This window comes from Pagrus major, chromosome 23 (assembly GCF_040436345.1).
Source record: "Pagrus major chromosome 23, Pma_NU_1.0".
NCBI lineage: Eukaryota > Metazoa > Chordata > Actinopteri > Spariformes > Sparidae > Pagrus > Pagrus major.
Window position 1 is genome coordinate 13538917 of NC_133237.1, and position 26733 is coordinate 13565649.

The window sequence follows — 26733 nt, forward strand, 5'->3', positions numbered from 1 at the left end:
TGAAATTGTCTGCTTTTTATTATACACAAACATGAGGCAGACTTTCTGTCTACTGGTACAATTCATCTACATTTCTCATATCATTTAAAAAACAAGTTTTAAATATTAATTAAGAAAGAAAATACAAAATGCTTGTGAGATTCATGGTATCAAATATAGTTTATATCAATATTTATAACAATTATAACCTAATTATGGTCATCTTCGAATCTCACATTTGAAATCATGATGAAAATTGTCTGCTTTTTATTATACAAAAACATGAGGCAGACTTTCTACATACTGGTACAATTCAATTACACTTCTCAGAACATTCGAAAAACATAAATATGAAATATTAATTAAAAAAGAAAATACAAAATGCTTGAGGTTCAAAGTTTCAAATATGGTTTACATCAAAATTTATAAAGCTAATGTTCTGCACAACAACTGTATATCCTCTAAGTACCTTTTATCTTAAAATCTCACATCTGAAACCATGAAATTGTCTGCTTTTTATTATACACAAACATGAGGCAGACTTTCTGTCCACTGGTACAATTCATTTCTCAGATCATTCAGAAAACAAGTTTTAAATATTAATTAAGAAAGAAAATACAAAATGCTTGTGAGATTCATGGTATCAAATATAGTTTATATCAAGATTTATATGGCAGATGTTCTGCTCAACAACTGTATAACCTAATTAAGGTCATCTTCAAATCTCACATTTGAAATCATGAAGAAAATTGTCTGCTTTTTATGATACAAAAACATGAGTCAGACTTTCTGTCCACTGGTACAATTCATTTACACTTCTCAGATCATTCAAAAAACACAAGTATTAAACTCAAAACAGTAAAACGGTAATGTTCAAAATTATTCCAAATCTAAAAACTCTTCAAAAAAACAATAATAAAAATATTTCCATTAGATCATCAAGGCCCTTAAATTTTTTGTTTTCATAATTTGAGAATAAGATGATCTTAATTTCAGCTTCTTACTGCTAGATCCACAAGTCATGCTATTTGAGAATTGTTTCCCTGTGAGAGCTTTACCTGGATGCATCCTATATTCAGTATAGCAGTGCATAGTTAAAAGCTGTCTAATCTATTTAAACCCTTAGCCAGCGGGAGCATTTCCCCATGATGCACTTCCAATGACTATTTAACTTGAGGGGCAGAGGAAGATAAAACCCATATCTCAGTTTTCAGTCACGCTTTCCCAGAAAATAAATCTCCAGAATTTTCATGTCTTCAGATTTGTGTGTGTGTCCTATATGAAAAAGGAACGGTCTGCCTACGCCTTTGTAGCTCAGGATTACACAATAATCACTGCAGTGTAGGACAGATATTTGCACATTTATATTTGGGATGTTATTCTACTACTTGGATGTCATAGGCAAGCACTCCATCAAATGAAAAGCCCATGTAGAAGGTGACACTTTCATTTCCATCAGGCAAGGAGGCAGAATATCGAGGAATAACCCTTATCTTGCTGTCTCTGGATCCACCTTTCACAAACAACTTTCCATTTTCTGTCCATCCTTCGACACGTTCCAGCAGCTGCGTAACTTCCCTGGTTTTCCATACTTCCCCTCCAAGCCATTTCAGTTTTCTTTCACTTAGAGGTCCTTTGATATGCTTTTCGATGGCAGTTCTGTGGACAATCTTGTTGAGACCTTTTGCCTTTGCCAGAAAGAAGTGAGTCACGATTTTGCTTTTCCTCTGAGAAACATCTTGGCTTTTTTGCCAGCAGAGTTTCTGAAGTGCATCAAGGGCTGATGAAAGGATCTCTGTATTAGCAGAACTAAGCTCATTGCTAGTTTCAGGCCAAAACAGAAGGGAGAGAAGGAAGAGAGCACTTGCTGCTGACATGTTTCTCCCCTTTGTATTAAATCTCTGGCTGAGATCTTGAAGCTTTTCAAGAGACAGGAGCTTTGAGGATCCAGGTAGAGTACAGTTGAGAGCAATCTGACAAAAGATGAAATTTGCAAGTTCTCTGTGATCCAAGCATTTCCTGGTCAGGTTCTCTGGGTACATACCAATTATTTTCTCAAGTTTTTTTCCTGCCCTCTCTGGGTTCTTGTCATAAATTAATGAGAGGATGGACGTAAAATTTCCTCCACCAAGCTTGTAGGTTGTCATCTGTCTTTGGAATGGAGAAAGCTTCTCAGCTGGACCAGCTGTGTCTGTACTGTTGTTTTCAGCTGCCTGGTCACTCTCATCTGATATATCACAAAAAAATGCTGCATATACAGCAGTTTTCCTTGTCAGCCATTTTCTAGGATTGTATACTTGTTCAGGATCCCTTGCATCAAGCTCCTCATCCTCTTCGCTAATGTCAGTTTGAAAGTAGCTAAGGTCTTCAGAAAAGCACTCAAGTGCATGATCCAGGCTCTCCCGTAATCCTTTCAACTGCTGATGAAACCTCTGCCACGGTTCTTTGACCTCTGTTGGTATGTAGTCTGTTAGCAAGTACTTCAGCAACTCTGATTTTCCTGTATTGTTTAAGAAAACATCTACTTCAGACAGGAATTTTAGCAGCCTGCAGCCAACATCTACTTCCCCCTGGTACGAACTGTTCAGGATCACAGTCTCTTTCTTTGGCGTTTTCTCTGAGGCCCGAAAGGCAGAAATTCCTTTAAGTGCAGTGCTTATGATTTCAATTGCCTCTTCAGGGGATGCTTTTTTCCCCTCTAGGCTGTCATACAAGTGGTAAAACCACCACTTGTAAACTTTTCCCAGGGTGTCAAGGACAAATGTATCATATGGAAGAAGAGATTTTGCTTGCTCTGCCCATTCTAGGGCCTCTTCAAATCTCCCAGCTGTGTAAAGTAACCGGGCAAGCTGTTGTGCCACGTATGCATCTTTTCCCAAAGCTATGTGAGCTTTTTTCATGAGTTCAACAGCTAACTGAAGACCATCTCTTTCTATGACATGCTCAATAAGGGGGGAAAACGCTGAGTCTTCTGGATCCCCTCTGCTCTTTTTGTTACGTCTGATGAAAAGAGCTCTGATGAACTTCAGGAAGTCATCACGGTCGAACCTATGATTCATAAGTACCCTGTCACTGATGAGATCCATGGCAATATCGCTCTGAGGAAAATTTGCAGACAGCTGGCTCAGAATTTCCTTCGCCACCAGTGGATGAATAATTCGTATCGATGAGATGTGTGTTGAAACTTCTTTAAGGTGGATGAAGATAAGCCTAGCTTCATCACTGAGATGATCCACAAATGCATGATACCAAGTTTTGTCATGGGTGGCTATGCCAAGAGATGCCTCACAGTGTGATACAGATATGTATGAATCTTCGACATAGGAATTCAAGAGAGCCACAAATCTTATGAGGCGAGTGATTGGTGATGAATGATCAATATTGCTTAGTCTTCTTTTCACAAAATCCTGAATGTAACTTGGCTGAAAGCCTTTACTCATCAGCACAAATGTGAGGATGTATTTTGTGTCCATTTGAAGTTTGAGTTCCTCAATTTTTTTTGAGATGAATTGCTTCTCTGCATCTTTGAGCTCATGTGTGACTGCTACTGTTTGAGATGGTGATGCTCTGCACATTCCTTCTGGATCATTTGACCTGTTGCAGATGAGGAGGATAAAGCACAGCACAGAGGGGCTAATTTTTTTGGTTGTAATGACATTTCCAAACTCCCGTCTGAGATCATCTATGTAATCTGCTTTGCGGTCCTCCAAGAGCAAGAGCACTGGCAGACAGTTGTTTTTGTCTTTTTCGTCATGTTCTCTCAGTCTCACTGCGTGCTCACACACAGTTGTGATTTCCTTACTCTGTTTCACAACCGCACATCGTACTTTTTCTTTCCAGCTCCAGAGGATCTGTCGTGCTACTGTACTTCCACCGCTGCCAGGATGATGATATATGTTCACACTCTCAATGGGACGTATGTCTTTGGCACGATGTACTATATCGTCCAGGATTGTGCTTGCCTCTTTATAGGCATCCTTCTTTATGATGTTTCCACACCTTTGTTTGTCAGCAAGCCAGAAATTGATCCAGTCTATCTTTCCCCCTCGATAGAAATACATCTCAATCTGTTGGATTTCGTCCTCACTCATGATCTCCACTTTTGTTTCATCACACTGGTCAACACTGATGATTTCCAAAGAATCTAGCATAGCCTCGTCAACTGACTTCATGAAGCATAGTCCTCTGTTGAAGACTGGCAATGTCCTTGTGGTTGGACTCTTCAAGAGCTGAATGCTTTGAACTGTGGCATCCACATGAGTCAGTGGCATTTCAACAATGCTGATGTTGTTGAGTGCAGACATGTCACAAGACACCTGGGCAAGACTTGACCACTTTTTGTAGTTTTCCTTTGACTCTGATATGACTGTCAAATAATCATGTCCATTCATCTCAGCATAGAATTCATGGAACGTCTCCACAAGTGGCTGCTCAACATCAGACATGAGCAGGAAGAGGACTACAAATGAACATCTGGGAAGTATGTCATTGCAGATGAGAGACACCGCCTTTTTCAGTTTCTTCTTTTTTGTTTTGATCCAGGTTTTTTCACCACAGGTTTCCTCTCCACCGGGGAAGTTATTTCTTCCATTGCAGAAAATCCAGCTTGTTCTCTCAAAAAGCTTCAGAGAATCAATAAATTCAGTGGTTTTCAGTCCATCTCTATTTTCATAGTCATCAAGAAAGTGAAGGGTTACAGCCTTCTGCTCCTCATATTTACCACAAAGACCAGATGTCTTTGAGTCAGGGTCAAAGTCAAACACACAGAATAGATTCATGTGAAGCAAGAAGCTTATGCTGGTGAGATGCTGAGGCTGAAATTTGTTGGTCACTATTATGTAATGAAGAGAGTCGTCCATATGTGTTCTCCCACATGTTAAGAGGATGCAGAGTTTCCTTTTTTGATCCTCTCTGTAGTCACCAGCTGTTTGATTGCTGGAAGATTCTGCCTCTTCTCTCTCTTTGTCTTTCTCACTCAGTTGTTGAATGAAACGAACAAGGTCATCATCAGGTATGCTTGGTGTGTTAGCTCCTACTCTGCAGTAAGGAACTTTCTTTTCATAGATGACTTTTGTTCTCTCCTCGGAGAATTTGGGGATACCAACACTGTATAGCTTATTTTTAACAATGGTTGCTTTTGGGACAATATCATATTCAATGACACATGTTTTCTCCATATTCTCAGTAGCTTCCTTGTCAACGACCTCAATGAATCTGGGGTTCCTTATGCACTTCCTGGCATCTAATTGATGATTTGAGTCTTTGAAACAGCTTTCAATGTAGTCTAGTGCATCAACAAAATCCTCTCGACTCCTGTCAGGGACTCCTATAATTTCACCATGCTGATGTTTGCCTCTTATTTTATCCATAATCCCAAAATGAATTGTCCCATTGGTTCGCATATTCATGCATGCACATGCAAATCTTAACACCTCATATGCAACTTTTGTTTTTAGCCTTGTTGAGTCTAGTTTGTGTGCATTCTCGAGAGACTTGTATTCATGACATGGAAGAATCAGGTTCTCAGTTCCAGTCTCTGGAGGCAGCACATTGTGTTTGACATAGCTGCAGTTTTTACCTTGCTGGTCAAAGTTTGCATAGTCACAGACAGATAAAGTTTCTCCTGTAGAAGTTGAGGTTTTATTGCATTCCATAGGACTATCTTCCCTCTCTGCACTGTCAGAAGGTTTTTCTGAAGGGGTTGGTGGGTCCTGTTCTAGATGTAACACCTTTTCTTTTGTCTCATTTCTACTTTTACCACTTAAAACTCTTCCTTTCTTTAGTTTGTTTGGTTCTGGCATTAAAAGTTCATCTCTTTTCTTGAGTAGGTGTTCAATTTGGCCACCTCTCATTTCAATTGTCGTGCTAAGGTAGTTCCTCTGTAGAGATCTGAGAACTGGTCCTGTCACCTCCTCCTCCTCCAGTTTCATTATGTACTTCTCTTTTATTCCAATGCTTCTCAACCAGGAGCCCACATGAGATTCTGTCCATCTGTCACAGGACAGATCTTGCCACCCTGTTGAACAATTTTTTTTAAATCAAGTGTCATTAAAAAGAGCGATTTAATGCATCTTTGATCATTTCACTGTGAATGTAAGAGCCCTTTCCTATAAATAATAAATAATATGTATATATATATATATATATATATATATATATAGATATATATATATATATATATATATATATATATATATATATATATATATATATATATATATAGATAGATAGATAGATAGATAGATAGATAGATAGATAGATAGATAGATAGATAGATAGATAGATAGATAGATAGATAGATAGATAGATAGATTTTACTGTACTCTGCTTGCAAATGTAAATTATGTTATGCCATTTAATATATTTAATATACATATTAAAATGTAGTTTCTTGGCCATGTTAATGTAGGATGTGCTTTCAAGTTTGTTTTATTGGATAACGCTTTAATTTATGGATGTTATGCTTCAGATTTGTCCACGAGTCTGTCCTGCTATTGGGCTGTTGGAGTTGCGCTGTGCAAGTTAAGCTTTAATAAAGCAGGATGTGAATTACTTTTTCTGACTGTAGATGGTAGACTTCTTCTGGTAGAAAATCTCTTTAAGCATAAGGTCAGTTTAGATAATCCATCATCAGGGCCGGCCCTTGACATCTAGAGGCCCTAAGCAGGATACGTTTTGGGTGCCCTGCTTTGCCGTGGATAGACTGTTTAGTATTCATAGAACCAGACACTGTATGCAATTACATATAGTCAACTTACCAGCTGTTGAGTTGTCCTTGGTAGCTGAACCAGGAGTTGCAGTGGAGTCACCCCCAGCTGCCATATGGACTGAAGATGTGTCAGCTTGATTTTGGCATGATGATGGGCCTGGTATGAAATAAAAACATGAGAAAATGAAAAAATGAGAAGTGCTGCACAGGGTCAATGCAAAAGATGAAAAAAAAATCAGGTGCACCTAAAGGATGGGGCCAAAAAATCATATAAAAATCAAACAAACACTTACTGTCCAACTTACCGGCAAAAATAGTGTGATGTGACAAATAAATTTAAAAATCCTTTATTGAAACATGGAAAACGCCAACACATTTAGAATCAACCGACTCGACCGGTTCAATTGAAACATGTTGGTTTTTTGTCAGCAAGTTGGTGTTCGTTTTATTTTCATCTAATTAGTTGTGAATATTTGTTTTTATTAATTTTGAAGTCTGTTATTTTAAAGCATTATCTTTATAAGTCATTATATATAATCATTATAACTAAAACCATATATGAGGTCAATTTAATGTAAACAAAGACATTATTAATTGACCATTGGAAACATAGTTAACTTACCAGCATCATCTGTTGAGGTGTCCTCAATAGCTGAACTAGGAGTTCGACTGGAGCCATCTTCAGCTGCTGTGTGGGACAAAAATAGAACATGCATAACATGCAGACTAAATAAAACACAATATATAAAAAAATAAAGTACAAGAAGACAACACATGAATTGTGACTTTAAAAGTTATGTTTTATACAAGTACAAGCAGGTTTCACTATACAGGTTGCACACATAACTATTCAAAGAGAAAGCAGGATTCGGGACTGTGTGTCTGACACAGTTGTCTGCAGTACAGGGGCCCCACAGGGAACAGTCCTGGCCGCTTCCCTGTTCACCCTGTATACTGCAGACTTCTCCCACCAATCACCCCACCGCCATCTACAAAAGTTCTCTGACAACTCTGCTATCGTCGGCCTCATCAGGGACGGGGACGACAGAGCCTACAGAGAACTTATTAAGGACTTCGTAGACTGGTGCCAGCGGAATCACCTCCAGCTCAACGCCAGGAAGACCAAAGAGCTGGTGGTGGATTTCCGCAGGCGCAAACAACCCTGCACACAGGTGAACATCCTGGGAATGGACATTGAGATGGTGACGTCTTACAAGTACCTGGGAGTTCACCTGAACAATAAACTGGACTGGACTGATCACACTGCAGCAACATACAAGAAAGGTCAGAGCAGACTCCATCTGCTGAGGAAGCTCAGGTCCTTTGGGGTGCAGGGGGCACTCCTGACAACTCTGTGGTGGCATCAGCCTTTTTCTATGGTGCAGTCTGCTGGAGCAGCAGCATCTCGGCAGCAGATAGGAAGAGATTGATAAACTTATCAAGAAGGCCAGCTCCATCCTGGGATGCCCTCTTGACCCAGTGCAGGTGGTGGGAGAGAGCAGGATGATGGATAAGCTGTCATCGCTGCTGGTGAAGGAGTCCCACCCCCTGCAGGTCACTATCACCACACTGGTCAGCTCCTTCAGCGATAGACTGATACACTCCAAGTGTGTGAAGGAGAGGTATCGCAGGGCCTTCCTTCCTGCTGCTGTTAGACTGTACAACCAGCACTGCTCCCAGTAGACCTCACTGTGCACTATGCCATAAAAACCTCTACACATATCCCATATACATTTTGGTTTGCACTAACTGGACAATTTTTAATACCCATATTTATTATTTATTATTTGTAAATAAAGATACCACACTGTTTATAATTACACTGTTCATATTGTAAATACTATGTATATACGAGTCAATTCTATTTCTTATCTTCTCATTACATTGTTTATTTTTTACTTTTTATTATTGTTTATTGTAATTACTGTCCTTTGGCTGCTGTGACAAAGAAATTTCCCCATTTGCGGGATAAATAAAGGAATTCTGATTCTGATTCTGCAGTGGGACATTTTCACTTGCCAGTGCTTTCATAATCTCTGGCTCCACCACCATCAAAATATTTCAGTATTGCTCCTTCTGAAAAATGTGTTTACTTATTTATTTAACAATAAATAATGCAAAGTGAAAGTTAAATCCAGGGTAATTGATATTATTTAACTATACAGCTTTAGCTTAGTAGCTTGGTGTAGCTTAGTAGCTTCTGACCTTTGCTGTATGGAGAAAGTCATTTTTGACCCTTTATAATTATACAATATACCAAAATTTGAACCACAGATGTATTTTGCATCCACAGATATATTATTGGTCATTAATAAATGGGTGATTAATCCTTCATGAATATTACAGAGAGTAGAGTCTTTTCTTTAGGTTTGACCATCATTCATACGGATAAAGTTTTTAACCTTTTAATGTTTTTAATATAAAATTATGAAATTAATTGCAGTGTAATGAAAATGTAATGTATCTTTATGAAAGTGGTGTCTCGCAAATTACATATACAACTGCACTCCGCTTCACATTGACATGTGAAACTAGCAGTGATAAATTTGTTGAATCAACATTATTTTACAGCGACTGGAGACAGAAATTTTAATTTTTCCTCCATAAATCTTCACTTATTCCTAATGGCACCAAATCAAGCCCTTATTTCTACAACATTATAGTGATATGCAACATTTCATACTCACTTGTCTCTGCGGAGCTGCTTTCCATTTTTATGGATGTTTCTAAGGACAGCAAGAGATTAAACTTTAATGTTTGTTTCATTGTAACTTGACATGCACATTCATACTAGACCAAAGATAACTCTTACCATGTGGAGCACAAGACGGGAGCACCTATATCATTGTTGATCATTTTTCAGTCTTTTGATGCCTCTGTTATGACAAAGCAGTGTTAGCACAACTTCATCTTCATCCTTATGTGATTGAGTTTCAAAATCAGTTTGTAGTCAGTAAGGTTTATTTTCTATGTCTGAAGTCAGTTATGCATTTATGTCATATTAAGTTTTTAAGTATGGACAGTTTTGTAATTTGTCATTTTGTATTAATAACTCATGCACATGTGGTGTCAAATTACTATAACAGTAGTATCAAACAAATAAATATGCCGCTTCATATTAGTATTGTTAGTTATTCAGTGCACTTGTTTTTTAAATGTTGTGTTCCAGAAATAATTAAAGTGACAGTACAAACTAGTAATTTCTTCACATGAGTTCATTTTTTTCCACATGGGGGCAGTAGAAACAAGCTAAGGTGCAAGACGTGTGTTAATGTTTGTAAGTAGGATAATAAGGAGACTTTAGCATGAATACTATTGTGGGTTGTTCAGTCATTTAGGGCAGTCTGCCAGACAGGTTAATAATGAGCTGCTTTAAAGACTTAAATCCTAACTTTTACATTTTCTTTGTTAAGATTGAAAAATAAAATTGTATTTTATATGTTGGGGTTCATGGAGGTTTTTTTTTGATCACGTATTAGTGAAGGAATCTAAGGAGGCTTGTTTAAAAGGCTCAATTTTCATGACACCGACAATTTTGTTTTCATAATCTTGTTGTTGTAACTGACCTAAAACACAGAGATGTACTTATTTATTATGACCTGACTGAATGTTGGTCAGAAATCCACTTACCCAGAACATTAATTGAGTCAGAACCATCCAGCCAAAGAAATGGTGGTATAATGAAAATGGTTTCCTGCAAAAATTGGAAAAGTCTTCAGTAAGTCAATAAAGCCGGATGGGAATTTTTTTTATCGATAAGTCACTACTTCCATATCTATCTATCTATCTATCTATCTATCTATCTATCTATATATGTATATATGTATATATATATGTATATAATGTGTGTATATATATATATATATATATATATATATATATATATATATATATATATATATATATATATATATATATATATATATATATATATACATATTACACATATACATATAATATAATTAGGTATTTCTATCACAGTTATACATCACTGAAAAAAGAAAAATGATATGCATCCATGTGCATGGTCCATTTTAGGATCATGCTACTGCAGAATAGATGGGATGAGTATGCCTCCTCCATAAAACTACACAAAAACTTTGTAATATTCTCCATACTGCTTGTCCGCTGAAATCCAAGTGTCCTGAAGTGGCGACATCCAGAGTTTACTCGAAACAACATCATTTAGCCCTGTGGTGAAGGTTTAGGGTAGAGAGCAGTCCTGCTATCTCTGTTCTCTACCCTAAACCTTCACCACAGCTCTGTTCTTCAGGACTTTATCACCTGGTGTGAGGGCGCCTGTCTCCAGCTGAACTCAACAAAGACTAAAGAGGTGATTGTGACATTCTCCAGCAAGCAGAGACAACTAGCACAGGCCATCACTACCACCATCCGGGGGGAACCTGTGGAGGTGGTGAAGGAATACAGGTACTTGGGCACAATTTTTGATGGCCTTCTTAGGTTTTCCACGAACACTGAGGAGATCCTGAAAAAGTGCCACCAGAGACAATATCTGCTCAGGAAGCTGAGATTGTTTGGAGTGAATAAAGTCATTCTCCTGACCTTTTACCACTCCTTCATCGAGAGTGTCCTAACATTTTCATTCATCTCCTGGTTTTATTCCATCAGCCTGCAAGATCGGACACGTTTACTTAGCATCAACAAAGTCTGCTCTAAAATCATTGGACGCCCTGTGAGAGCTCTGTCTGCTTTCTGTGACCAACAAACAATCCGCACAAGACACTGTTGCACCATTAGTCATTGTGGTGTTGATCTCGTCACGCAGTTCTGGTGAGGTCTTTCTTTGGTCCTTAAGACTGAGAATTTTAAGATGCTTCACTTGTCTGTCTGAAAGTTTTTTTTTCTACCTCTCCCCTTTCGGTTCTGGTGTGAATCGGTGGCATCGTGGCGGTCTAAAGTGTACTTTACAGTGCTTGGACTGAAACTCAAGTCCTTGGCTATGCGGTGGTAACTCCAGCCAGCATCAAAAAGGGCCTTTATTTGAACCCGTTGCTCACTCATTAGCTCCTTCTTCACCTTAGCCATGTTCAAAGAGCAACATGTGCTTCAAGACTACTTCTTGAGGCTTTGACTTTATACCAATTGGTGGTGTGGCCTCAGTGACAAAACCCTGATGTTACCAATCACTTAATGAGCAGGATAGGCCTTGTACATTCAAAAGAATCACACAGCTGTGTCCTAAGACTCTTGCATCACCATCAATTTAACCACGATCACACCTGACAATGATTACACAAGTAATTTGGCTTCTTCTGTGAAGGAACATGATTGTGTGACATTGACAGTGAAATAGGCCTAGCTTGTTTTTTGTAAGGAAAATGACCTAAATCACCTTATGATGGCACTGTTCTATGGTTTATAGAACATAATGATGACTTCGTAGATATTTCATACGTTTTATGGGTATTTTAATGGCCAAGTCAACAAAAACAACCAAAATCTCTTAAATATGCCAGGTGTAATAATTTTGGCCACCACTGTATATATATTATATATATATTATATATTATATATAATATATATATTATATATAATATATATATTATATAAATATATATTATATATATGTATATATGTGTATATATGTATGTGTGTATATATATGTGTGTATGTATATATGGGTCAGTGACATATACACCAGAAAAAAGTGTTTTTTCAAAAACTTCAAATAACAGGCATAAAAATGATTGACTTTTGTTCCACTAACTCTCATCTGTGTAGAAACATATGTTGTTTTTAGATTTTCAATTGGAATCAGAAGTTATGTGACAATTTGTTGCATTAGTGCCTAAAATCGTCATATGGTGTGACATGGAAATAATTGTATATAAAATGAAAATGGATTATACCTTCCTTAAGTTACTCACTTTATCAAAGTCCTTTATCATAACTAAACTGTGATCCATCATAGTTTTGTGAAAATTAATTAAATTTGTGTATTATTTTCTAAAGCATTGCTCAATGTGAGACCTATGTCGTCAGTCTTTCAACGTTTTTTCTATTTATTGTGACAAACCTTGCTATAAAATTATAAAAATATTCGTGACTATTGCTCATACTTTTCCTATGTATTCCATGAACATTTTCACGTTTTATCATTAATAAAGGTATGTTATTGTCACAATTTGGAATGTCACACCACATGATATAGTGTCACACCATATGATCATGTCGCCATGTGTCAATGCAAAACATGTATGAACCTTCCTATTGGTGAGTACTGATCACTCATATGGCAGGAAATATTAATTAGGGTTGAGATGAGATGAGATTCTCTGCATTTCATAACTGCGTTCCTCTTAGTTGCACTGCCTACAGTGTTCTAGTCCAGTGATATTTTAGATATCATGTATTGCCAGGCTTTAAGAAATCTGCCCCAAGGCCTTTTGAATCAACAATGAAGGCACCCTCTAAAACCCTCCCTCAGACCTTCCTATTGGTCAGCGAATGGAAACAGACAGTTGTCGTTTACTTTTCTATTCTTTGCCTCAGCAACTCCTCTCTCCTCGCAGGGTGTCATTATTTGCCTCAAGCTGACAAAAGAAAAGGGAATGTATGGTTTAAGACGAAGACAAAACATTGTTTAGACTTAAACAGCATTCTAAGGTTTCTGTGAAGGGGTCTGCTGTGTATGTCTGATAAACTAGAAATCTGTATCACCGAATAAAACTAGACTAAACTAAACACAATCTATTGTGGATAATTACAGCTTTTATGTGATGATGGACCCAAACAAATGTTTGAAAGGACAAAACATACATTGGACTTTGTTATTTATTGTTATATCTGCAGGAAATTACAATTCGTATCATATGGTGTGACAATCTAATCATATGGCGTGACAGGCAGACAGGTCACACCATATGATAAAGAGTCACACCATAGTATGTTTTCTGCATTTAGCACAACCTTGAGTCTTGTAGCTACACATTAACATGCTGACAAGATGCTAGCTGTGACAAAGCAACATAGATTTACATGTAATCATGACAAAAAATATAAAATTTCTTTTGCATTTCTATGAAAAATGTGTCACACCAAAAGACATCCGGAAGTGGGACTTTTGTCAGAGTGCCAACAAAATCTGATTTATTGAAAATATAAAAATGATAACTCACCTCAGAAACCTGTCATTGTCTGGTATTGATAGTACTGAACAACCTTGTTGAAGAAGGACCTCTCATTCCCAAGGATGTCAAAACAGTTGCCCGTTGAATTATCCCAAAATGGTGTCACACCATGTGATTGTGATTTGTGGGACAAAATCTTTTTGATCAGAACTGACTCAAAACATTATGCTTGGACTTTGAAAAGAGTAGGCTCACAAATAGACATCTGTATTATTTTTCTGTATTGTTTTGAGAATTTTTGCATTTATTTTTCTTAGCTTTATTCAAGTTCTTACTTTGAGAAACGAGTGTCGGACAGTCACACCACATGAGTTTTGTTGTGTTTGGTTGAAAATTCTGAAAAAATTAGTGATGAACTGTTTTAATGTTGAGTATGTTCACATAAAGCATAATCTTCTGCACAATATTGAGAGGGTTTTTGACAAAAATATTTTATATTTATACATGTTTGACACTGAAGACAGCAAAATTGCCATGTCACGTCACACACATATATATATGCATATATATACATACACATACACACACACACATATATACATATATGGGTGAAAAATAAATGCAAAAATTCTCAAAACAATACAGAAAAATAATACAGATGTCTATTTGTGAGCCTACTCTTTGTCATAGCTAGCATCTTGTTAGCATGTTAATGTGTAGCTACAAGACTCAAGGTTGTGCTAAGTGCAGAAAACATACTATGGTGTGACACTTTATCATATGGTGTGACCTGTCTGCCTGTCACGCCATATGATTTGACTGTCACACCATATGATACGAATTGTGATTTCCTGCGGATATAACAATAAATAACAAAGTCCAATGTATGTTTTGTCCTTTCAAACATTTGTTTGGGTCCATCATCACATAAAAGCTGTAATTATCCACAATAGATTGTGTTTAGTTTAGTTTAGTTTTATTCGGTGATACAGATTTCTAGTTTATCAGACAGACACAGCAGACCCCTTCACAGAAACCTTAGAATGTTGTTTAAGTCTAAACAATGTTTTGTCTTCGTCTTAAACCATACAGTCCCTTTTCTTTTGTCAGCTTGAGGCAAATAATGACACCCTGCGAGGAGAGAGGAGTTGCTGAGGCAAAGAAAAGAAAAGTAAACGACAACGGTCTGTTTCCATTCGCTGACCAATAGGAAGGTCTGAGGGAGGGTTTTAGAGGGTGCCTTCATTGTTGATTCAAAAGGCCTTGGGGCAGATTTCTTGAAGCCTGGCAATACATGATATCTAAAATATCATTGGACTAGAACACTGTAGGCAGTGCAACTAAGAGGAACGCAGTTATGAAATGCAGAGAATCTCATCTCATCTCAACCCTAATTAATATTTCCTGCCATATGAGTGATCAGTACTCACCAATAGGTAGGTTCATACATGTTTTGCATTGACACATGGCGACATGATCATATGGTGTGACACTATATCATGTGGTGTGACATTCCAAATTGTGACAATAACATACCTTTATTAATGATAAAATGTGAAAATGTTCATGGAATACATAGAAAATAGTATGAGCAAGAGTCACAAATATTTTTATAATTTTATAGCAAGGTTTGTCACAATAAATAGAAAATACGTTGAAAGACTGACGACATAGGTCTCACATTGAGCAATGATTTAGAAAATAATACACAAATTTAATTAATTTTCACAAAACTATGATGGATCACAGTTTAGTTATGATAAAGGACTTTGATAAAGTGAGTAACTTAAGAAAGGTATAATCCATTTTCATTTTATATTCAGTTATTTTCATGTCACACCATATGACGATTTTAGGCACTAATGCAACAAATTGTCACATAACTTCCGATTCCAATTGAAAATCTAAAAACAACATATGTTTCTATACAGATGAGAGTTAGTGGAACAAAAGTCAATCATTTTTATGCCTGTTATTTGAAGTTTTTGAAAAAACACTTTTTTCTGGTGTATATGTCACTGACCCATATGTATATATATGTATATTTTGGGTTATTTTGGGTTCTTTTCCATAATACTTTATTGTTGATTTTGGTGTGTGCGTGCGTGCGTGTGTGTGAGAGATACCAGTCAGACTGTGAGGCCATTTTAATTCTCCCTCTATGGAGTTATAATTGTTGCGAAACTATTTGCAAATGCGTATCTCAATCTGTGTGTGTGTAGTCAGATCTGTGTGTGTGTGCTTTATCATTTGTGTGTGTGTAATCAGATCTGTGTGTGCGTATTCAGATCTGTGTGTGCGTGTTCAGATCTGTGTGTGCGTATTCAGATCTGTGTGTGTGTGTTCAGATCTGTGTGTGTGTAAAAAAATCCGCATGTCTGTATTCTGTAAATGCGTACATAGATCTGTAAATGTCTGTCATCAGTTACAACTCAGGCAGGAGCTCTCGATTGGCTGTCTTTTTACACGTGACTTTTGCTACACTTCTGCCGCGGCTGATCTGCAAATGTGTAGAAAAGATTCGTGTGTAACTCCTCTTTTCCTTTGCCCTGAGCTCAGGCTCACAGGCTCACGCTGCCTGGCTGCCAACCGCGGGCGCAACGAGCGGTTGTGATGTTGAGACCACAATGGATTCTCGATTGTTTGCTGTCAGTAAAGGTTCATGTTTTAGCAGTAACTGAGTTGTCAGCTTCTGACAACTACTGCTAAAACATGAACTTTTACTTACAGTAAGTTGTTAGGGTAACGATCATCTGTTACCCCAACAATGACACGCTTAACATCACTGGGTGCTACGTGCCAACTGGGTGTGTACGCTGTACTGCTACTGCAGTCAGGCAGCGTGAGCCTGTGAGCCTGAGCTCAGGGCAAAGGAAAGTGACGTTCTGCCACGGCAGAAGTGTAGCAAAAGTCACGTTTAAAAAGACAGCCAATCGAGAGCTCCTGTCTGAGTTGTAACTGATGACAGACATTTACAGATCTATGTACGCATTTACAGAATACAGAATACAGACATGTGTTTTTTTTTTTACACACACACAGATCTGAAAACACACACACAGATCTGAATACGCACACACAGATCTGAACACGCACACACAGATCTGAATACGCACACACAGATCTGAACACACACACAAATGATAAAGCACGCAAACACGGATCTGACTACACACACACAGATTGAGATACGCATTTGCAAATAGTTTTGCAACAATTATAACTCCATAGGCTGCAGCCCTTGAAGGGCGCATTTGAAGGCCAATGACGTCACAACGCTGCGCAAAGGCTGTCCAAATTCAAAGGCTCCTTCAAATGCAGCCCACAAATGCAGCCTGCCCTTCCCTCTTTTCGGAGGACGCACCGCTACTATCCTTCGCGGCCTCACATATCCCAAGATCCTTTGCGCACCGCTGCTCAGTCCCGAAACAGAAGAGGAAGCAAGAGACAATGGCGACATCAAGTGGCGCAGACATGACAATTAAATTGAAGTAATGGGTTTATACTCGGTTTTTACTCATTTGAACATCCAACGCCAGATATGTTAAACTTCAAGAGACTATAAAACCTCCAAAGTTTAACTTTCAGTTAAAATACGTGACGCTGGTACTGCTATGGTAAATATAGTTGTTATTCACCAATGGGTTAATGTTTATTTTGTAATGTTGATAATTCAATTTAGATTTGACACATTGTACACACACAAATAAATGTACACGTTTGATAGATTTGAACCAAAACAGACTTTAATGCATGAACACCTGGTGACGCAACCAGGAAATACTCCGAAGGCTAGACCGTCCCATTTAACAACGGTGGACGCGGCCTTCAAGGTCTCTCCGAAGGACCCGGACTCCGTGGGCCGCAAAGGCCGCGTCCTTGAAGGCTGCAGCCCCTGAATTTGGACACAGCCCCAGTCGCACATTCAAAAACCTTATAGCCACGCGTTCAGTGAATCCTGCTGAATCTCCTGATGTAGGCCACGCCCATTTCCGCCTACCGTTTTTTCCCGCTAATTCGCCAAATGTCGCAAACCTACTTTTTCGAACTCCTCCCAGGCAATTTCAACTTTGCACACAGCATCTGTGGACATTCCTGACAAAAAGTTATTAAAAGAATTTTGATATTCCAAAGAATACTCAAGTTATTAAATAACAACTTCCTGTACATTTTGTTCCAAACAGGAAGTGTTGCATATGTCCACATTAGTGTATCCGAATGACAGGAAACTCAGGTTACTACTTCCCCATGATACCCTAACGCTCTGTACAAAATTTTAACTGATGACCACTAGGTAGCACTCTTTAAATTCACCTATTTTATATCTCAACATCGGTTGGTCGAATTAACACAAAACTTGGAACAGTCATTGCCAATGGCCTCATGAGGATAGCTGACGAAGGTCTTACCGATCCGACACTAGGTGGCACTCTGGTGGCAGTCACTGTGCCCACACCATAACACTTATGGATATGAAATTGATAGGGGTGGTATAGACTGGCACCTGTAACTCACACACCAAAAATGACCAGCAGGTGGCGCTATTATCAACACAAAACCGTTTTTGGCTAATAACTCCCACATAATATGGCGCACATTGTTAACCCTTATATCTATGTGTCTCCTGCATTCAGCTGAATTACGTGATGTAGGCCACGCCCGCTTTCGCGCTAAATATTCGCGAAATATCGCAAACCAACTTTTTCGAATTCCTCCCAGGCAATTTCTCCGAATTACACCAAACTTTGCACGCACCATCTGTGGACCCTCCTGACAAAAAGTTATTAAAAGAATTGTGCTAGTCCACAGAACGCCCAAAATATAAAACAACAATTTCCTGCACATTGTGGTCAAACAGACAGTCTTGCATATCTTGACCAAATACAGTCCGATTAACACAAGGACAGTTAAGACATGCCTACACAATAATTGGGCAATGGGGCCGGGTAAGAGGCAGGCCCCCACAGTAGTACGCCCTGACGCGCGTGGACTGCGAGGGCCCTTTCATTGCTGCTTGCAGCTTTATTTTTTGTTTGTTTCTCCCTCCTCTTTGGTTTTGGGCCGCCGTGGCAAGCCCAGCCCTGTCCATCCTACCCCTTTTGGCCCAGTGTTTATTAATGTGAGACGGCCTGGTAAATCTTGAAACTTGAAAAAAAAAATTGTACAATAAAAGTATTTTTATATTTTGAACACTGTCTCCTGCCCAGTGGTGGTTTATGAGCCTGCGTGATCTTATAGCCTCCCTGAAAAGCAGTAACTACTTCCTGGGGCGAAATTCCCCAGGTGGCGTTGTTTGGCAACACTCATCCCTAGCCTCCATCCCGCCTCAATACCAATGTGAAGTGTTTAATTGGCCTTGAACAACATCTGATTTGTACAAGGCTTTCATTTGGAAAAAAGAAAAAAAATCTGTATGCCAACATTTTAAACTAGAAGTAGCCTGAACTCCAGGAATCAAACTGAAACTACCTTTACTGTGAGTGTCAGGGCCCTGCCTGTCATTCTGTCCTTCTTCAGTCTGCTATTCATCCACTAAAACAAACTGCATCATATAATGGTCTGCTGTCCTTTTAGCCAAAACAGTTTTACCTTAGTGTCTCTTTTGAATCACCAGAAAAACAACTGTGGTAAATCAAGCACATTAGAAGTGGGGGGAATTCTGAATATATAATCAATGAAAAATAATCTAAGACCAACAGTGGATTCTCTAAATAAATAAATAAATAAATAAATAAATAAATAAATGAATAAATAAATAAATTTTTCAGTGATTCCTTTTTTCTTTTTTTTACTATAATAATTTCTGTTCAGTGTCACTCTTCCTGAAGCAGCCACTCAAAGCCTCTGACATCACTGTACACCTGGAGCGATGTCGTCTTCACCTGGGTTCCTGTTTCTCTTGTTATTCTGGTTTGGCAGAGGTCTACTGGAAAGCACTACAGCTATTACATGCCAGCTAACATAATGGTAAAAAAACAACAGCAGAGAGAAACAGACTTGCTGTCAAGTGAACTCATTGAAGCCATTGCTGTGTGCTGGGTCTAATCATGGTCCTTAGTATGGAGATCATATGGAAATCACACTGTCCTTGTCTCCTCCCATCATTCGTGATTACAAGAAAGACTAACAACAAAATCAAATATTCTTAATGCTTGTGTTTTGTTTTTCCAACTTTTTTTTTTAAATTTTGACTTAAATACCAAAGTTACTGTCCATATAAAACTTAATTAAAACCCACTTTAATCCCAAATACAACTCAAATTAAAATCAGCTATTTACAAACCTGAGAAAGTTCCGACAAGACTGCTTTACTCTGATTCACTGCTTTTATTGATTTGGTGTTATCTTTTTTATTTTTTTAGGATAGGTAAGATTGCAAGTTTATATAATTAGCTATTGTACTCACCAATATTATAGCTGCGTAAGTAGACTGTATTCAACAACCCAATCCCTTCTTCTCTTGATTCTGTTGTGGGTTTGTACAGAACAGGGAAGTGTGCTTTGTTTTATTGTCATGGGTGTGTCTGTAGATTAAGTAACCTGGGAGGGAGGGGAAAAAAAACAAGTCTGTGCTTCTGGTGCCTCTCTCTGTCCAAACCAAATCAGAAGCCACTCCCTAATGACAAATGCATTTTTAAAACAAGCATCAGAACAATTTCTTAGTGCCAGGCTACTACAATATTTGTACATATTATTCTAGAAGTATACTGAACTCCAGGAATCAAAATAAAACTACACTTACTGTGAGTTTCTGAGCACTAACTGTGATTCTGATGTTTCTGGATGTTATTTATCCTCTAACATCCTCTGCTGCTTACAACCCTTTTGGCCAAACCCATTTTACCTTCGTGGTTCCCTTTCTGAACCACCAGAAAACAATTACGGAAAATGAAGCACATTAGAGGTGGAGGAAAATCCACAATATAATCAACGAACAAAACAAGGCAATGAAGACTGGTGCAGAAAGAACCTAACCTATACAGAGGTGCAAGTTGTAATGCTAAATAGATATGGAAAGAGCCACTTTTCAGGACTGTCCATTTTGCCCTTGATCTGTCAGAAGACTAAGTTAGTTTCTCACCAACTACTGTATTGACAAAGACTCTCTGATCCAACCAAACACTCATTTAATCTATGGATTCTCAAAAATAAAACCTTGATACAAACCATGAAAATAATTTGAGCTTTCTAAACTGGGAAACCTGATCAAGCATGTTAATATACACCAATCAGCCATAACATTAAAACCACTGACAGGTGAAGTGAATAACATTGATCATCTCGTTACAATCACATTTTCTTCTGGAGAAACCTTGGACCCTGGCATCCATGTGGACGCCACTCGACATGCACAACCCAACTAAACACCACTGCAGATCAAGAACCCCACCCAAATGATGTCAATGCTCCCTGATGACAGTGTGAGACGTCCCTGAAAGACTCCAATCCATGGCTTGGCTCTGACCTGTTTAGGCATGGAAACGGGACCACCTTCCTGTGGTGTCTGGCACTAGGGTGCTGGTGAATCCTTTGAATCTTGTAGGTTGTGAGGTGGGGCCCCCATGGACCTGAATTGTTCCAGTATGTTCCACGATTTCTTGACTGGATTGGGAGCTAGGTAATTTGGGCTGAGCTCTTCATGTCATTTACCCCAGGCCATTCCTGAGCAGTTTTTGTGTTGTGGCAGGGCGCATTGTTCTGCAGGGGGGACCACTGCCATCAGGGAGTGCCATTGCCAAGGGGGATGTAATTTGTCTGCAAGTTCGGGTTTGAGTGGGTGATTCGTGTCAAGTGGCATCCACATGAATGCCAGCACCCAAAGTGTCCCAGCAGATGATTGCATTGTAACGAGATGATCATTGTACACCTCATTTGTCAGAGGTTTTAATGATCTGGCTGGAAATTAGTATTAAAAAGCTCAACTGAAAAATAAAACAGACAAAAAATTATTTCCTTTTCATTATATTTTATTTTTTATTCTGTTGCCTTTTTCAATGGCTATCTTCTGATTTTTGTCTTCATATCAGTCTTTTTTCAGTGATTCCTTTTTCTTTTCTCTTTACTTTGACAATTTCTGTTCAGTGTCACTCTTCCTGAACAAGCCACTCGAAGCCTCTGATGTCACTGTACACCTTGGTGATGCCATGGAGCCAAGACAGTAATATTACATTTTGGCAGAAAATAGTAGGCTATTGAAAATGTGTAATTAAAAATAATAATGACAATAACAATAACAACAATAACAATAATAATAATAATTTACACTTATAGTTTCTATTCAGCGTCACTCTTCATGAACCAGCCACCTGAAGCCTCTTGTCACTATACACCTGGGCGGTGCCTTCTTCACCTAAGTTTACCTGACTCTCCTTAAATGCCAGAATGTAAAGGCAAGGCAAGTTTCTTTGTACACCTGGGCGGTGCCTTCTTCACCTAAGTTTACCTGACTCTCCTTAACTGCCAGAATGTTAAGGCAAGGCAAGTTTATTTGTATAGCACAATTCAGACACAAGGCAACTCAAAGTGCTTTACAGGGGCATAGGAAAATATGCTAAAATAGAATAGGTTTAAAAGAGACAAGACTAAAGAATAAAAGTCACAGTGCAGTTCAAAGCCTAAAATTTCTTCAGTGAAAGGCAGTGGCAAACAGAAAGGTCTTCAGACTTGATTTAAAAGAGGTGAGAGTTGGAGAGGACCTGCAGTTTTCAGGAGTTTTCCTGCAGGAGTTTGTTGCAGATATGTGGCGCATAATAACCTTTGACTCTAGGGACTGAAAGCAGACCTTTACCTGACGACCTCAGAGGTCTGGACAGTTTATAATGCAGCAGCAGATCAGAAATGTATTGTGGCCCGAAACCATTCAATGCTTTATAAACCAACAGCAGGATTTCGAAATATGTTCTTTGACTGACAGGAAGCCAGTGTAAACATCTAAGAACTGGAGTGATGTGATCTACCTTTTTGGTTCTTGTTAGGACTTGAGCAGTAGTGTTCTGAGTCAGCTGTAGCTGTCTTTTTTTTGTCTTTTTTGATTCTTTAGAGTCCTGTAAAGACACTGTTACAGTATTCAACTCTGATGAAGACAAATGCATGGACAAGTTTTTCCATGGTCCTTAGTATGGAGATCATATGGAAATCACATTGTCCTTGTTTCCTCCCCCCCTTCATGCCAGAACAGTTAGAGAAATGAAACTGAATAAGACTGACAGCGTAAAACAAAACAAAACAGGGAGATAAAATGAATCACAAGATTGATTACAAGAAAGACTAACAACAAAATCAAATATTTTTAATGCTTGTGCTTTGTTTTTCCAACTTTTTTTCTGTGCCAAAATGACACAACTTTTCTGTTCAGGTTTCGTTTAGTCAGGGGTGTGTCTACATGTAGCCTACTGGGAGGGAGGGGAAAAAACAAATCCTATCCTGCTGGATAGTAGATAGGGACAGTGTGAATCCCATATGTGTACATACTAAGACTTTCAACAGGCTATCTTGTTAATAGAAGATGACCCGATGAAGGACTTTGTATCGAAACATTGTTATCAAAATTCATTTTTGATTGTAAGTGAGGTGAACAGTGCGGGTCCTTGGTCTTCTCCAACACACCTGTTGATCCACAGGTGTGCAAAAGTTTTGCTCTGAATTTCCAGATCAGAGTTAAACTCAAAACTCTGCATCACATCACAGGATTTGTCTGTCAAAGCATTCTACATGATTGCATTTATGATTTCTGTGCCAAAGTCTGGATGTTTACCTTTTATTCTCAAATTAACCAGTTCATAAACTCTGATATGTCTTCGTAATGTTTCCCACCACGTACTCATTGTTTTGTGTATTTGCGGACACCAGCAGGACTCCTTGATCCGTCACTTTACAGAACAACTGCATTTCCTCAATGTGGCACAGAGTCTACCTATTCAGAGTGGGTCTCCATTTTATAAAGAGACTCAACACACTTTCTACTCACGTTTACTACCATCTAGCGGCCACAGTGAGCAACTGCAACATGACATTTTAAAGGCAAACTAATTCAGTGTATACAATTGTTATCGGTGTAGCCAGGGAATAAATCCCAGCATTAAAGAGTTCATTGATATACGCTTTGTTGAAAGACTGTGAGCTACGGAGTTAGCGTGCAACTCTCCAGACTGCTAAGGAATAGCACAAATGCTAATCTTGTGCTAGTACTTCGTGGAGGGACTGTGACGCCTGGACCGAGTCAAAGACAGTGTGCTGCGTGATCGGACCAACTCGGGTGAGCTGTGGTGGTTGAGGGAGACCCGCCGTGTCTCTTTTCCAACGTCAACAGACGTCGTCGCGGCAACGAGACGGTTAACGAGCGGCTTCCGTGAGTCTCGGACGAGGTCGGGACTTTTCCCTGCGTCATCGGCTGCAGGTACAGAGACAGAGAGACTGGTGGTTCAGCGTGGGTGAGTGAGCACGGCATCGGACACAATGTCGCCAAAGTGTCACAACACCTCACAACTCGTCCACAAACAGGCCTGCAACGGGGTTTTATTAATATTATATTAATATTTTTATGTGGGCCCACACTAAATTTGAAAGTAATATTCTGTGTTCCAGAGATTCAGGGTATTACTATTGAGTATTATTGGTTTATATTCTGCTGATACCTTTTGAATGGGGTTTACAAATATGTATGAAGGATTGAGAGATTCTGTGCACTTTACAGTGTGATAACATTGCCTTGGAGAAGTTTAAAGGGCACTTGCCTGATTTTTGGTTTTTACTTATTGCTGAGATTAAAGGGCAACTCTTTATTTTTTCTGAAATACTTTAACTTGGGTTACTAAAACTATAAAAAGAGAGTAACATTTATGTTTATTAATTAGCCTTATTTTACCATTACCTACATATTTTGATTGTGTGAATAAATAATTCCTTTATTTTAATTCATGATTCCCTTTGTGTCAAGTTAATGAATAGTGTTTAAAAGATTAAAAAGGTTGTTAAAAGGAGAGGTGCAACACGAAAAAACACTAACATCCGGTGTCAGATTCAGTTCATGGTATTTGAGGAGTTCATCAGGTAAGCTGGGTTACAGGTCATAACAATTAAAGCAGCAGTACAGTTAATAGTATCAGACATAAAGTGAAAGAACCCTTAGTGCTGTATCTTAAAGCAAGGATACGTAGAAAGCGCTACATCAGTATTTACTTCTCATTAAAGTGTCCTTGTTACCAACAGTAAAAGTCTAACGAGTTGAGCTGTCTTAATACCTTTGTTTCTACAAGCCGTTTACTCCACTGCGAAATTCATACTGTCAACCAATGCAGACATGAGCTAATACCTTCATCATACAACGCAATTAAGCATCTTGTGTTTTCACTCCGACAATTATTTGATAACGTTTACCTTTTTCCTCTCTTTTGTCCGTTTCTTCTTCTAATAACCAGTAGTTTAAATGTTAGCTAACCAGACGGTCGAGTCAACTACCCTGAAAGTAAAAGTTGAGTGATGCCCATTTATGTAAGTCGTTATGTCTTGTATTGACAGTTTTATATCTTAATCATGACTAAACACTGCCCTCCGGTGGTGAAAGGGCGTAACTACATCTGACAATAGGCAAACCTTTAATGTGGAATGCTTTAACCGGAAGTGTTACTATGCTAATGTGTCTAGCTTGACGCTATTACAGTGCAGATGTAGTTAATCGATGTGGCCACAAGAGGGCGGTGCAGTCATTACTGAATATAAGGCGATTTACTAATGGATAGGAGTAAGAGGGGAAATTAGCCTCTTCACATCAGAGAAATATTACAGCTCTCTCTTACTGTTAAAAATATAGATATGATCGTAATTACTATACCAGTAATGAAGCTAGTAGTTGTACACATTAAAAAGATGACAATCACCACGATTGTAAGAGTCAACTGTCAACTCAACAGGCAAGGACAGCAACATGACATTTTAGTAACAAATTATTATTGATATGTGTCCAGCTGCAATTAATAACTCATTATTGTGGCAGTATTACTAACATTAATAGCAGCCTGATGTGTTTGCGCTGTGTAATCTTGTAAAGTCGTCTACTCCACGTCGAAATTCATCCGGTTTCAGCCAATGTAGACATAAGCTACCTTCATCATGTATCCGGTTTAGCAGCAATTCAGTTGGACTTGCAATCAAGGCCCACTTGTGTTTTAAGTCCCTGCAAGCTCCTACAATCATCTGATAACTTTACTGTTTTTTTCCTCCATTGTTCTTTTCATTCTTATAATAACCGGTAGTTTTCAGATGTTAAACAGCTGTCACCTGCCCCGATAGATGAGGGCGTTTTACATCTTAAATCATGATTAAACACCGCCCTCCAGTGGTCAAAGCGCACAATTACACCTGTCTATAGGCAAACCTTTAATTTGGAATGCTTTAACCGGAAGTGTTACTATGCTAATGTCTCCAATTTGACGCTAGGAAAGTGCAGCTGTAGTTACTCGATGTGACCACAAGAGGGCGCTGCAGTCGTTTCTAAATATATGGAGGTTGATTGGGGCAAACGTTAAGAAGGCCAAGCGGTCAAACAGTGGCGGACGTGGACTCCGTCTTTGACTTTGAAGACAGCTGTATCGCTAAGTTAGCCACCACATTAGCCTTTCACAGCACAAATTATACAGCATGGTTAGCCTAGCTAGCAGGAAGGCTACAAAAAACTGGCCTAACTTACAGTGACAGGTGCCATTAGCTGCCTCTGTTCGTCACATCGTCTTGTTCGCCGTAGCGGTTCTTTAGAAAAATGACACTGCTGGATAGAAATGAGCGACATTTATTTACTTTATAAATGAGCTCTTTAATGTAGCGTTGCAGTTCCTCACTGTGACCACTGGAGGGCAGTGAACCACAACGGTGGCGTCCACCGTGTCAAGGCAGACGCAAACACCTACCGCCGCAATACTACCTTTTCCGGTTACGCCTTCAAAATAAAAGCAAAAAACC

The 26733-nt window shown here is 38.7% G+C and overlaps 1 protein-coding gene and 1 long non-coding RNA gene across 2 annotated transcripts; both read right to left on the bottom strand.

Moving 5' to 3' along the window:
- Window positions 1-6801, bottom strand: LOC141019948 (sterile alpha motif domain-containing protein 9-like). Its single transcript, XM_073494987.1, has 2 exons — window positions 6738-6801; window positions 1-5995 (listed from the first exon to the last, which is right to left on the bottom strand). Exons 1-2 carry the CDS (start codon window positions 6799-6801, stop codon window positions 1356-1358), a joined length of 4704 nt encoding a protein of 1567 aa, XP_073351088.1. The 3' UTR covers window positions 1-1355.
- A 514-nt stretch (window positions 6802-7315) lies between these two features.
- LOC141019000 (uncharacterized) lies at window positions 7316-10377 on the bottom strand. Its single transcript, XR_012180763.1, has 4 exons — window positions 10319-10377; window positions 9501-9564; window positions 9376-9414; window positions 7316-7376 (listed from the first exon to the last, which is right to left on the bottom strand). It is a non-coding gene; the product is annotated as an uncharacterized lncRNA (long non-coding RNA).
- Window positions 10378-26733: the final 16356 nt, after the last annotated feature.